Source organism: Ictalurus furcatus, chromosome 4, assembly GCF_023375685.1.
Source record: "Ictalurus furcatus strain D&B chromosome 4, Billie_1.0, whole genome shotgun sequence".
NCBI classification, from domain to species: domain Eukaryota; kingdom Metazoa; phylum Chordata; class Actinopteri; order Siluriformes; family Ictaluridae; genus Ictalurus; species Ictalurus furcatus.
Window position 1 is genome coordinate 5,432,854 of NC_071258.1, and position 15,769 is coordinate 5,448,622.

General features: G+C 38.5%; 1 protein-coding gene across 3 annotated transcripts in view; it reads right to left on the reverse strand.

Moving 5' to 3' along the window:
• mob2b (MOB kinase activator 2b) overlaps window positions 1-15,769 on the reverse strand; it is a 56,290-nt gene that overhangs the window by 11,808 nt on the left and 28,713 nt on the right. The window contains exon 1 of one of the 3 annotated variants that reach the window (XM_053622627.1): window positions 7,678-8,464. The exons of the other annotated variants lie outside the window; for them this stretch is intronic. Coding sequence (XP_053478602.1) covers window positions 7,678-7,781 — 104 coding nt within the window. The 5' untranslated portion in view covers window positions 7,782-8,464. Of the gene's footprint in view, window positions 1-7,677; window positions 8,465-15,769 lie in introns of those variants that run through there. 3 annotated transcript variants of the gene reach the window in all.

Sequence of the window (15,769 nt, forward strand, 5' to 3'; positions counted from 1 at the left end):
GTGCTAGGTATAAATTCGGTGTAATTCTAGTCATTACCTGTCTTTTTCTATTATGTTATCAACACATCTGAGGAAAATGTTTCCATTTCTGATATTTTGAAGCACTAGCTAAATTTAAAAAGGCCTTGTTTAAGTGTTGGATGATGTTTTAGCAGGTAATGCTAACAGTAATTACGGTGTACTTCTATTCATGACTAGTCACCTAGTTGTTCTTCGTATTTTCTTGACACACCCGGGGATAATGTTGATAGTCCTGTATTTTGTTTAAAATCTGGAGTTTGTTAGCGTTCTGTGCTAAATGGAAATACAGTGTAATCCTAATATCATTAGCAGTGTTCTTCCTAATTTCTTTTTAAAAGGCTTCGTTTACTGTTCAAAAGCTATTAATAAGTGACTGAAATACCAATCAAAATACTATCATAAAGCTAGAAACAATTATCGTAATTATTAAATAGTGTGCTGTCTATTAGTATTGTCTTTTCTGTGAAAGGAAAAAAAAACAGGATTAAAGGAATAAAACCTCAAACTCTAATTACATAGAAACAAAGTTTATATATATATATATATATATATATATATATATATATATATATATATATATATATATATATATATATATATTTTTTTTTTTTTTTTCTTAATATTATTTAGTAAAACAACTTCAAGACCTTCACAAAATATCTTCAGTTAAACACATCAATTTTACTACTTGAGATATATACATTTACATCCTAACACCACTCACACACTTCTTTCTTGCAGACCACCAGCCAACCTTCAGACCCTCTCATGAGGTCTCAACAACAGTCTTGGTTTTGTTTCATGTTCTTATTTAGATATAACTAGCTGGCAAACCCCAGATCACAACTTTCTGAATCAGTTTGGGACACAGTAATATCTGGATTTTGCTGGCTAGAGTACAACATGGCTACAGTTAGAAGACAGTCACCCCATCCTTGTTTCATTTAAGCCTTTAAGAATTTAGGAATTATTAGGTTTAGATAAGGTTGTCTGAGGACACCAGGGACGAGCAGCAGAAGCTGGCTTTAATTTACAGAATGTGCGTCTTTTTTTTTGGCCTCTATGAAGGATCACTCTGTTCAAAAACAAAGCTGCAACCCCCTACAGTGCATTTTTGGGCTTGTTTCTCTCCCATTTCTGCTCAGTCGGACAAACAGTTTCTGGTTCCTGGAAAAGTGCAGTACTCCAGCCAAGAAGAGGCCACTGATCCCGGGCTTAAAAAAAAAAAAAGACAATGCTAAGCCTGGAAAAGCACACGGTTAGCCTGCGGGCTAAGAGTGTACTTTTTCAAGCTTTGTATTGTCTACTTGGACGATGCTACAATCACAATCAGAAGCCAACAGGTCTTTAGAAGAGAAGTCAAGACCAAGCTTTTCATCCATTAGACAAAAAATGTAACATTGTACCATCCATCATTTAAAGAAAACTGCAGACAATTCCATTGGCTTTCAAGAGGATGTTCATGCGAAAGTAAAACAAACTATGACCCAAATTCTTCCAGCGTTGAGAGGAAGAGGCAGGTGACAGATGAAGGCACAGCTGGTAGGTCACTAAAGGGAAAAATGCTGCCTTGTGCCAAGCACAAGGGGCCTGCTGGAAAACATGAGGACTGTAAAGGACAGACTCTTTCAGATGGGTGTACAAAGTAGAGACAAACAAATTACACAACCTGGTCCAAAAAAAACATTTGCCAACTGGACAGCCATTACACAAACCCAAAAATGGTAGAAAACAAGAGACAGGATCACTTGGTCCAAATTCACTCAGACTCCTACCACTACTTTCAAGGAAACACCATCATTATAAAGACATGTTTGCTTTAACTCATCTGGCAGATGATTTGAGCCAAAGCAACTTCAGAACAAAAGAGACATGGAAGAGCTGCTAGAGGCTTATTTGCATAATTAACTAATTAATCTAAAGGGACTCCACTTGGAAACCTCTTTTAGTGGGAAAAGGGTTGCTTGATGGGGGTCTTTGGATAGTTAAGGCACTTAACTTCCTAAAATGACTCGACTTGGAACCTTCCTAAGGTGCTAAAAGTGTTGCTGAGAATGAATTATGTTCAAATAGAGAAGATCTGCTTGCTAACTGTCATAACCTAGTTCAATATGGCCTCGGCGCTACCCTGCATTCACACTATCCTGCGCAAAAGTTGCTTGCATTCCTGCGAGATTAAGAACGGCTTTCTCAGGCACGTTCAGTCCTGTGCCTTCTCTATCATAGGCGCTCCCAGATCTGCCTAGCCATTTCCTATTCTTTGGTGTGGACCTTCAAAGCAAAAAAAAAAAAGAACAAAACGGCAGACTTGTAGTGATAAGACTTGATGTTGATTAATATCTCGAGTAAGAATCGAGCAAGTAAAAGAAACAAAAAAAAAACTTGGATCCTTGTGAGCTTGGATCACAAGGTCAAAGGAACCACACTGACATTGAGCAGATTTAAGAAATTTGGTAAAAAAGAAGCAGTGATGTGAATCATAAGTAGCAATGAGGCGTACTTTCCATACCCCTTAAAATTACCAATGCTGAACCAAATGCATACAATTTCTATCCCGTTTTCAGACCTCCAAGTCAAAAATTATACTGAATCCAAGTCTGTCGACTCTTAATCATAGTCTTTCGTTCATATCACTATTTTTCATGTTTCCGCTAGTTGAACGTTCCTGAAGCCCATCTAACCACAGTTTCAGATGCCTGTGGCCTCAGCTCATGCAGGACTGCTTTCTGCTGCCTGACCTGGCCACATTCAGCTCCATTTATGGCTAATCATTGAAATAGTGGGAGGAGAACAGAAAACAGGATGACTCCTGGCACTGGGGAAGTTTTCTTTTCCTTAAAATAAAACCAGAATCGAAGCTGGAACGGGTTTTGGGGAAGCAGAATGCAGCCGTGAATGTTCTACTTAATAGAGCTGTTTCCTTTTCTTAGACAAACGTTAAAGACGATTGGGAAAAGACTGCAGCCCGAAGGGTTTCACAGAGTGATCGTCTGCCCGTACGTCAGCCATTAAAGCTGCGAGAAGTTCCTCTATGGGGAAAAGTGGCTAGCCTTTGAGGGAAGTCGAAATACTAGAAAGAAGTAGAATGGACGAAGGCGGTGGGAATGCAGGAGCTATTCTGGTCTCCATGCCGAGTCTCGTGGCTGCATTTGTACAGAAAGATGAGCATGCTGATCATAAAGCAAATGCTGATCATATGATAGGACTGCTGCTATGCCAGGACAGTGAGTGCAATAGTAACCCTTCAATCTTTCCATCCATGAATGTGGGATTGCTTAAGGCTAAGGAAGCAAAAGGGTATGACTGATAATTAAAAACCTTTTGCAAAACTAATAGTGTTGAATCATGTACTCTGGAAAATAATCATACTTCCCTCAGACTAGCAGAAATATGGGCCAGACATGCTGAGAAACATTCCTCAGGCCTTTACTGACGTCGAGAACCATGATAAAAAGCATTCCTTCCTTTATTGATGCATTATGTAACCTACAAAGAAAAAAAAACCTACTCTACAAGGTACAAGACAGTAGGTGCACCAATAAGGAGAATTATACTAGCTCTCGTGAAGGCAGTATTGTTATTATTAGTGATCAACAATGTCTTCTAAAGGTCTTTATAAGCAACACAGATTGCATGCTAATCTAAATTTTTCCCGTGCCAGAATGTTAACTATTTCAACAATCCTGAAAGACAAGCCTCCTACGCACTGACTGACCTTCATCTTTCAAAACACGGCCAAAATGTGAAATATGAGCAAGACCCTTAATAAAAACCCAGCGGCTCTGCATAACATATTAGCCATATGTGTGTACCGAGTGACCGTTTAGGACATCTTTACATTAAAAATGACCACAGATCCACAAAAAGCCAGTTATATTATAATATAATTTTGGTCTTGCGCTGTGGACCTTCGCCAAAACAAAAGTGGATGTGATTTAGCCGTCAGTCAAAAGACGTCCAAACAAACCTGGTCATCTAACCCATATGCTGAAACGAGTAATCCATCAGATGTCTTTCAGCTGTAGTCATTACTCAGAGTGTCGTTTAGTGGCTCTGACTCCAGTGTGGCTGCCATGAGCGCTCCGGGGCCTTCAAACCGCCATTTAAAATCCCATTATAGAAGTACCAAATCAGGCCTTTCTCAGAAAAACCACAATGTGTGGGAATGCTTCGCCTGCAGCAATGCCAGTACTGTTATTTAGAGGGGGGAAAAGAGAAGCATGACCCAGAATACTTTTAACAAAATGTTTGGGCTATTGTTGACACATGATACATTATTTTCTGTGGTTATTATCCTTAATTGCCTTATTTTATACCACAAAGGGCATTTTCAGACCTAGTTCATTTGAGCCCTCCAAATTTTTTGTTTTCTCAAAAAAAGAAGGAAAGAGGCTATAACAGAACAGCGCTACAATGCTGGGTAAAAGTATATAAAATCTTTTTTTTTTTTTTTTTTTTAAACTACGACAGAAGTACACGAGCATCCGTGACAAAATGCGTCGAAGTGGTGAGTCCACTGAAACGAAGGATTCCTGTCCCTTAAATGATGACTTGGGTGAAATTTTGGGTGCAAGCTGGAGTCGGAGTTCTTATGAAGTTGTGGTGTGAACAAGAAAGGGTCTGAGATCGCTTCATTGCTGAAGAGGACCAAAAAAGAACTGGGTTCTGTTTTGAGTCCACTATATTGTGAACACCAAAAGGACTGAGGTTCCCTTTCTGGTTCACTTTAAGTGAACTGGGTTTGGTTCTTTTTTTAAATGAACTATATGTGAAAACACCCAAAAATGCCTTGGGATTTAATTGAGGGTTACTATTTGGGCTTTCAGATAAGTTGGGATAACTGACTAACTAAAAGACAACTTACTAATCAACTACGCAACCAAGTTGAAGAAAGAAAAACAGCTGTATTTGGAACACACTGCAGTATATCAGTCCGTACAGAGGTTTTTTTTTTGATTGCTGTGACAAATTTTTTATTTTTGGCTGCGGCTTTTTTCAAAACGTGCGCAGCTTTTTGTGCTTTTTTTTTTTAGTGGAAAACTACTTGAATCGGTGACATTGCAATTACACAAAATTGTTTTGCATCTTTTGCAGTGATGAAATAAGACCTTTCAGCTTTACGCATCTTCGATGCCCGTCAATCGAAGAGGGCTTTGGGTGAATGCGCGTTGTGATGATGTCACATGATGCGTCTTGGCCCAAATCTGTGGTGAATTTAAAAAAATAAAAAATTCAAGCTCCTCCGAATATTGTGGAGTTTTGCTTGATTTTGAATTCATTTCCACGATATTGATTTCTGCTATACCATGGGACTTGTATATAGCGTTTAGGAAATGAATGCTAGAGTGGATCCAGTACTCAATCCGTTTATCCTGTGTTTTACCTGGTTAAAGATCATGCCGGCCACTCTACATCATCTTTCCCTTATTACAGTTTCTGTATAATCGGTAAGTTGGTAAGATTTTACTAGGTCAGTGTGGTTTTCCATTTGGTTACTGAAAATTTTATAATCCTTGACATCAGTAATACATTTCAGAAATCCTGTTTATTAGCCAAGTTTTGTAGACTCCGCATCTCTAATATACTCTATTTATACCCAATCATGATATATCCAAATTTGAGCCGTGTTTTGACCATCAAGTTCAAAATGACCTTATTCTTGTTCCTTAAAATGGCACACTTCCTCAGTTTAAACACTTGACATGTCTTCAATGTTCTATTGTGAAAGCATATGGGTTTATGGGATTTGCAAATCACTGTGTCCTTTTTTTATTTACATTTTACACAGCGTCCCAACTTTTTTGGAATTGGGGATGTCGTAACATGATATTTCACTTCATTTTCATCATATTAGAGGTTTAGCAAATTACCTAAAATGAAGGTTTTAAGTATAAGTATATATAATATATATATATATATATATATATATATATATATATATATATATATACACATACACACACACACACACACACAGTCATTTTAATTCATAAATCAAGAATGAAGAGCTTTCATCTCAACAGTGGCCTTTTTAAATGAGTGAATAGGTTTATGTTTATGTCACTTTATTGGATCTCTTTTTCATTTTCATTTACAGTGAAAATCAGTTCCAGTAAAAGGAAATTCAGCCAAATAATCCTATGAGCTATTTCTTCTTGCAAAGTCACATTACATCAGAAACTCTTAACCCTGTAATATTACCATGTTATAATTAGAGGTGGGCAATCTAACAAAGTAATAATATAATATCATGATAAAATACACTTTTCTGAGATATTGTTAGTATCGTAATATCGTTTTATAACGCTTTTATAACACGTTTTTAAGTTATATAATTATTTCACTGGCGTTCCACAACAATAACCGTAACTATAAATGGGTAAAAAGCATGATGTGTTGCTTATCAATTAAAAAAAAAAAAAAAAAAAACTGATCATTGTCAAATTTGTGAGGTGTAAGAGAAATAAAACACTTCGGGACATGCTGCTATAGGAAAATAGTCCACTTCGAGGCGGCACACTACCCAATCATTTTTATTTTATTACTTATTAACAGCATGACACGTTATATTCCCTACTTACTTTCTATTCTGATTAAACGCGACTCTACTTTCTATTCTATATTTTATTTTCTACTGCGATAAAACTATCCCATTCCGTTCCATTCTATTCTACTCTTTATTCAAGTCTGTTCTATATACTATTTTACATTCTCTTCCATTTTATTTATTATCTTCTATACCACTCTTTATTCTATTCTATTTGTCATCAGAAAATCTTCCTTTTTCATGCAAGTGGTTTTTATATGCAAATGAGCATGCCATCATCTGATGACTTCTAGTGACTTGTTCAGCATGCACTTGCTACTTTCCCCTGAGAAATTTGCCAGCACAGAATGAGGTAACTCTATTCGAGTACCTGAAAAACTAGTACCTATGAATAAACACAATATACACTTAGTTGTAGTAATTGTAATATTGTAATTGTAGTCGTAATAGTAGAATTATGTATTGTGTATTAGTGGCATTAACCGGCTGAAAAGTACATCAAACTTCATACAAACATACATTAATTTTAAGACATATAAAGCCCAGATCAAGTCAGCGGTAATAGTATTACCCACGTCCTTTTAGCTTTAGGCCAAAAATGTGTGTGTGTGTGTGTGTGTGAATTAATGCGCTATCACATTTTTCATGCACTGACAGGACTTCAGTTGGTTAACACAATCAGAAACACACAAGACGGAGCAAGTCCATGTCCTAAAAGCCCTGCGAGATCCTCAGGGTAATTCCGAGACAGGACAGATGTGTTTAAACAAGAAGACTTGAACACAGATCAAGTGCATAGATAAGAGATCAATGCACACCTTTCAGCACAGCTTTAATTGCACCTTTATGCAAACAACAATTACCCCACTCTTTATTTATTTATTTATTTATTTATTTTAGGTTAATACTTTATCTACAGTAAATCCACTGAAGTTTAGATTAGTGGACCTTCATGCATCACTATAAACACAGGCTGAGTTACAGTAGGACACTTTCAAAGCCATGCAGTAAAGTGCAAAACAGACTGCAACCGTCATTAGTGTGACATTACACTAAATAAACAGCAAAACCATGCACGGCTCACTAACAGCACAAAACTGAACATTCACCTTAGAACTTTGCCGACAGCCTGCAGCACCATTTTACAGCTTAATCCGTTTTTAGACCGCTGAGTGAGCGCGCTGTCTCCGGCTATGGTGTGATCTCCGACCATTGCAGACGAACTCCAGTTGTTTTGTTCTTGTTGTTTGGTTTCCCTCTCGGTCTTTCGCGATGTGAGCGACAGATTCGGATCCGATCCCGCGTTCACATTGAAAAGAGATCAGATTTGTCCTGCCACCCGTCTTTTCATCTGCGTCTGTCCGAGCGTGCACGCGCTCGCTGGGGCTGGTGGCTAACTTCGGACCAATCGGAAGAGAGGAAGGAGGCGGAGCCAAGACGCAACACCCGGAAGACAAAAGCAAGGCATTCCGAATAGCTCGCGCTTCCCTACACACGCGCGCACTTGCACGTGGTGGGATAAATAAAGGCTTCTACGCACCTTATGTAGTACACTAGATGTCTAATAGACGGGGGTTTTTTGTTTGGTGTTATTCGGCTCCACTTTGGCTTCGGTTGAGTTACAGGATGAAAGCTAAACACAGAGCTCAGCGTGGCTTCAGGAGTCTTTTGTCAGATTGCACTTAGTTTAGTTACACTTTGATACTTTATTACTGTAGGTCACCAACCTTTCAAAGATTAGCACGTATCTTATCACTAAAATACACAAAAATGTTGTCCTGGATAAGTAGGGTGATACATACTGTTTACTAAAGGTTCATAAAAGTTACACTGAACAAACCGCACGCACGCGCACGCACGCGCACACACACACACACGCGCACACACACACACACACACACACACACTGTTGCCATAAAGAAAAACCCAACTGTCTAGAATGTCTTTGTATGCTGTAGTATTACATTTAGCCTTTACTAGAACTAGGGGAAGACTTCCAAAAAGATTGTAGGCTCTTATACCAGGACTAAATCTGGAATGGAATGTTCAAAAAGCACGAGTGTTATAGTCAGGTGTCCACAAACTTTTGGTCTTATCGTGTAGCTCATGTGCTAGGCTTCCTACTAGATTCACTGGCAGATTAGCCAAGCATGTTATTTATACTGTATTATCTATGTACACTATGTTCACTAGACGCACCGACAATCTCTGCTACTTCCTCCAAACGTGTTTTATTTATTTATTTATTATTATTATTTAGCTTTTTTTTTAATTATAATGTCTGCATACATATTTATTGACTGTGGTTTTGTTTTATCCTGGTAGCCAGTGTACAGTTATAGGCTTTTCTTCCATTTTGAAGATCCAAAAAGTAAATGGGGATAAACTGCAGGTAGGGATTAAAGTCCTGAGTGGGGTAGAAACATTGGAGCACACGTGTCATAGGATCGGTCTGAAGAATCATATCATTCAAGCCAATCGTTTGGGTTTGGTGTCATACACGATCATACATAATTAGTATTGTATTGGGGGGAAAAAAAACAAACAAAAACCTCAAATCAAATGTGCATTGTTTGATTCTGTCACCAGGGTTGCTGTTTTTACACCGAACTGAATTAGTTTTTGAAAAAAGTAGTTCATAAATAGTTCGTGCCTGCCATGATCCTGTTTTAAAGCAAGTCATCGGAAAGAAAACGTAGCCAATTTCCATAAACATAGGTTACGGCAACCAACCACTTCTGCTGTAAAGCCCTATTCGGATTGGATTAGTTCATTACGGGGATGTCTAATAACTTTTTAACTCTGCGATCAAATTCTTGCAATGGACAGCAATGAAATGAACACAGGAGGAGCGAGTTTCAAGCAGGCTGTGTTTTCTACGAACCCGGATGTTTGTGTTACGTAGTCATATGATCACACTCCGTTCACAACATGGCGTCCAAGCAGTCCTAGAGGTACTGGAGTAGAGAAGAGACGTTTATTTCAGTTTGGGGCGAACCAAATTCCAGCAACAATTTGAAAATACAATAAAACAATAAATCACAAGAAGCAACAATTTGTCGATTCACGACTTCGGAAGAGTTTAATATCTGGTGGAGGGTCACTGATACACATGATATGAGACTAAATACGGCAAGTAACGGCAGTCAAATATCTTTTTTTTTTTACTTTTTCTAACGCGTGGCAACATCTGCATAGAAAATCACAGACGTGTATCTAGATGGGACTGACCAGATGAGTGCCGAGTTTGGCAAAAAACAGTAGGTAATTCGGCCTGTGCTTTTCTCTGAGGAGGATTCAGAAAAACACGGACATGTTCGATCCACATGGAAATAAATCACAGAACACCACCTGTAAAATAGAAATTACCCCACGACCCCATGTAATTAATCCCCTCCAAATAGAGCTTAAGATATATTGTAATGATTGTGAGAGGGTAAAGGCAGATTATGGCATGCATAATGTCTAATGACAGAAAGGCCTACTGTGCATAGTGCAAATCGAACATTTGTGTGCACAACTCTGAAGTTTTTTCCCCACACAAGGACTAAGAAAAACAACGATCATCTACCTTTTCCAATTGCAGAATTTTCTGGCCTATTTTCAGGACTTTTTGTGTGCATTTTGAGATGTAGTTGGGGTTGAAATTTTGTTGAGACCTGGCAACCCTGGCTGTCAAGTAACAATGGCTTTGTTTTAAGCATGTATGTAGAAAATGCTTGCGTGACACTTCAATCATATCATTTAGAGTACTGAATTATATTAAAGTAGCATAGCATATATAATAAAATACTATACATACTACAGATAATTTATATATATATATATATATATATATATATATATATATATATATATATATATATATATATATTCATCCCACAAACATCCCTCTACCCTATGACTCACTTCCTTTACGGCAGTTTATTTTGGTGACTTATTAACTCTAAAGTTCAAGCTCAGTTATCTACGACTTCCTGCAGGAAAATTCTATGCTTTTTTCCCCCCATTCAAGGGGTCAAAGATGCAACGAGCAAGAATGTAATATTCCCACTAACTCCCAAAGTGTACTCAGTGCTACTTTGTGTTTTGACTGCGCAGACGTGTTATCACAACTGACTGGAATTTCCCGGCAGGCACGTCCAGACTTGACACTGAACGCTTCTACCCTGGGGAAACGGATTCTCATCCTAACAGTCAAACTCGCACAACGAAGATCTACTGCCTCGTTTGCATACTTTATGTTTCAAAAAAATAAAAACTCCGTGATCTTGTATAGGCAAAGCCTATGTTATACAAGCTGACTCATCACACAACACGAACAAGAAAATAATGCTTTAAAAACCATGTTTCATTTCCTGCATTATTGCATGGAAGCGATCCATTACAGTTTCCCAACATGAACACTGCATAGTATTAAATCATGGTTTTTCCTATTTTTATGTCTCCACCAAAAAGGTCAAAGTTGTCCAACAAGATGGACCTTGGAAACTGTCCTCAAGCTGCTGTCTGAATACTGCTGGGAATCTCCAAGTTCCTCACATTCAGCATTTATGCTCATCGCAGTTAGTTCATACGAAGAATTGCATCCATGCACTAATAATGCACTTAAACAAGTCATTTATTACACATTAATTTACTTGCTATAAAAATCACAAAATAAAAAGACAAAAAAAAAAAAAAAAAAACGCATAATAAAATTACATTAATAAATCTAAGACAATTCACCATTCATACAAAGATAAAGTACAATATTTGGCTAAAAGTTTGTGTTCACTTGACCATCATACCCACATGAGTCTTCTCCAAACGGTTGCCACAAAGTTGGAAGCACACAATTGTATAGAATGCCTTTGTATGCTGTAGCATTATGATTCCCTAAACATTCCATCATGACAATGCAGCTATACACAAAGCGAGCTCCATGAAGACATGGTTTGCAAAGGTTGGAGTGGAAGAACCTGAGTGTCCTCCACAGAGCCCTGACCTCAACCCCACTGAACACCTTTGGGAAAAACTGGACTTCAGACTGCACCCCAGACCTCCACACCCAACATCAGTGTCTGACCTCACTAACGCTCTTGTGACTGAATGGGCACGAATCCTCACAGACACACTCAAAAATCTAATGGAAACCTTCCCAAAAGAGTGGCGGTTATTATAAGAGCAAAGAATAGAATGTTCAACAAGCATATATGAGTGTTATGGTCCACAAACGTTGGCCATACAGTGTATTAATGGAATGCACAATGAGGTTATGTGAGGAATAAAACAATTGGGAGATGCTGTTAAAGGAAAATGATCAAAAACGGGGAGTTACTGTTCCAAACAAGAATTTGATTATTTTCCTATAACATCACATCCTGAAGTGGTTTACTCCACTTATACCAAAGAAATGTTCCATCAATTACAATTTACTTATTAATTAAAGCACGACATCATACATTTGATCCGTTTACAGATACGTTTAATGCCGTGGAACGTCAGTGAAGTTAGTTCCTATTTCAGTCAGTCTCTCAACAACCTCTTTTTTTAATCTCTCTCTACAAGTTAATACCACAAAACCTGCAGCTTGTCTTTTTACCGAAAAACTGCAAACGCCTCCATCCTGAAGACTTCCATGGTGGAAATATTTAAGTTACAGCTTTGATAAATCAGAATCAAGAACTCAGCAGCGCTGTGGTATAATGAACAATAAACCAGGTAACCATAACGTACTATGGCAAGAACATGGCATATCCATTTTAGTGGCTGAGTAAAGTTATGAATAGTTGATATGGCAAACGTTTCAAATCAGGATACTTGAAGGCCTTTTCCACACATGAACAATATGTTTCAATGACTACGTTTACATGGACAGCAGTAATCTAATTATTGACCTTATTCTGAATGAGACAATATTCTGATTAAGGTGTTTTCATGAGTTGCTTTTAGAATATTCCTTTCATGTTCTCGTTTTACATGACATAGAACATAGATCGATTAACGTCACACGTCATTACGTCACCGTGCCACGCCGTCCGACGTTCCCTCCAGAATTTCACGTATCAAAAATCCAGTTCGTCTTCGTTATGGGACCGTATACAGTTTTGGGTGTTTTTATTTTTAATTTCACGAAAGTTTCAAGTGCAGTGAATTATTTGTCGTGCTGTACGTGCAAATAGACGACTGATCCTGGGCTGTGTCCCAAACCGCGTACTTACATACTATATAGTAGCTTAGATACATGTATTTCGCCTACTATATAGTAGGTAAGTAGGCGGTTTCGGACGCAGCCGTGCTCTCGTTTGCTGTCAAACGGTTGAGCGCTGCCGTGTGTGTACGCGTCCTGTCGCACAATGCGGTGAAAACTCCCACACGACATTAATAATGTGATTAAGGTGCTTGCATGTCTATAGCGCACGTCGATAATGCGACTAAAACAGGAATACTCCACATGTCTTAATCCGATTTGTGTTGACTTCCAGTATGGCTTTAGTTGGATTAAGGTCATCAATAATCGCTGTTTACATGCTATGTTCTTAATCAGAGTATCATCTTAATCGGGTTATATCGGATTATTGTTGTCCATATAAACGTACTGAGTGTTTAGCTTCGCTGAGGTTTTGTTAGCATACGCCTAAACGAACAAACAAAAAAAGTTCCTTTACCCTTTACAAGAATGTGAGGCATTTACACAAGAAAAGCAACTAAAATTAAACTACTGGTACATTAATAGCTTTCCAATAAATGTCTACTCAGTCACCCGATAGCGTGAGTAACAACGGAGTTTAAAACAGCTCCAACATGATCGCGCCATTACATATCGGTTCTATAGCAACAGATAATTCACAAGGATTTGTGCTCCACCGAATCGAGGACTAACAATTAACGTTTTTAAAAATGCACGGTTATTTAACAAAGACGAATGAAAACTCGGCGATATTGGTAACACTTTCTGTAATCTGTAAGATGGTGCTGATTTAACATTTGTGGAAGGAGTCTCCAGTGTCAAGGCTTTGTAATAGTCAGCAAGTTTCCCTCCAATGGAAAGTCTTAAGAAGAGATGGGTTTGCGTTTTCCGGGTTCTTGGGAACGTGACATGCTGGGTGTTTGTGTGTGTGTTATTAACATAAAAAGTTACGAAAAATCGCAGAGGCTTGTGAGGGAACAACTCTTTAGAGCTGCTATAGAGAGCATAAGTGATAACAAGAACTAACTTGTCTTGTGAACGTTCCACAACATTAAACGTAACTATAAATGGACAAAAAAAGTATGATGTGTTCTTTAATTAACAAAAAAAGAATAAAATTGAAACGCTGGGAAATTCATATCACACCCCGCACTTTACCGAGCGCCATCTGATCCGCTAGCAATGCTCGACTGGTCCCACCATCTCTCGGGGTACAAGGAAGCCATGCATCAAGACTTTTCTCTGTTCTGGCACCTAGGTGGTGGAATGAACTTCCCCTAAAGACTGGCAGTCTTCAAACGACATCTAAAGACCTACCTCTTCTGGAAGTACTTAGATTAGCACTTTAATTAAAAAACAAACAAGCGTTGTCTGTGTGCTTTTCTTACTATATTACCTCTCCAGAGTTTCGTTAGACTGATGGAATTCCTAATCCGTGACCTACTGAACCAGTATCAGGATGTATTTATGGATAGAGACTTCCAAGCACTTCTGTAAGTCGCCCTGGATAAGGGCGTCTGCCAAATGCCATAATTGTAAATGTAAATAAATTAAACATCCGGATGTGGCGTTACGGGAAAATAATCAAGGTGGTAACGGTAACCCACGGCATACTGAAATCATACTGACATCAATCCATATCCTAGCATTCATTTAAAGGACTAAAAGTGAATCATTAAGCTGTTAAACCTATTTGTAATGTGCGCTGAATGCACAGTATTCACATCCTCATGTGTGATCACTCCCCAGTGCTATTCTGGTCAGTCCTAAACCTGACTATAGTCTACAGTGGCCATGAGCTATAAATATCCCTGAGTAAGCCAGTTAAATATTTCCACTCCTTTAAAATAAGTTACGGAAGTGGACAAGTTTTAAGAAAATACACCGTCCAGCTATTTTACTCGTCTCACTCGGAGGAGCATGACATCAGTGTGGCTGTCTGGTTACGCACGTCATCGTAAAACCAGACGAATTAGAAAGGAGCCTGAAATCATCTGCGCGTCGTGCACAGCCGGCTTATAAAACTGCCTTGATGGTGATGTCAGATCAGAGTTCTGCACAGGTCTACATTAGAGATGACCTTCTAATTAGCTCCTTGCTCAGTTTTCTTCCCCCCACACACACAACTGTCTTTAAGGCTGAAGTAAAAGGAGGCATGGAAGAGGGAGGAAAAAAAAAAAAAAGGAAGGCATCCAAGTCTGGTCAGAAAAGTTAAACAGCCTGCGTTTGCTGAGGGTGCAAGAACGGGGCCTGCTGAAGAGACCGAGGCAGAACAGAGGCCTCTTTCACTGCAGCTCCAGGTAAAAGAAAATACGGAGCCAGCCTACGAAAGCAGTGACGAAGGACGGAGGGCGTTGTGTGTTTTCTTTGCAAGCAGAATTCTTTCTAGCATGTCTAGTACTTCATTCGTTCCAAAAATAGTCACTTCTAAATATCCTGCCTCTAAAAAAAAAAAAAAAAAAAAAAACCCAAAAAACTCCAAAACCACAGCAGCTGTTGGAATTAGATACAGGCTTACAGCAGTCTGAATTAGATCAACGCTGATGGAGACATCTGCAAATGTTTAGAGCTCTGACAAAAAATAAATAAATAAATAAATAAATAAACACCACAATGAGATATAGACTAAGAATAAAAACAATCAAGAGGGCATGTCCAAATAATCAGTCGAACAATATACGTACCATGTTTTACGATAGTGGGCACTTATTGTCGTATTCTCTCCACTAGGTGTGTGTTCTAGTCCAGAGAAGGCAGCATTTGTGCTCCTGAACTAGATTGTTCAATTCAATCCGGTGATCAGGAGATCTGTCTAAAACCGTAGTCACACCAGACTTTTGACGCAAATGCAGCAGACGGTCGCTCCAGCAGTCATTCGTATATGCTATATTATCGTATAGTGGCGCTATCGTAGTCCAGTGGTTACTACGTTCGAGTTTATGAACTACTAACTAGCACCAATTATTCCAATTACAAATTACTTAAACAAAACTACTCCGGTGTGTGTGTGTGTGTGTGTGTGTGTGTGT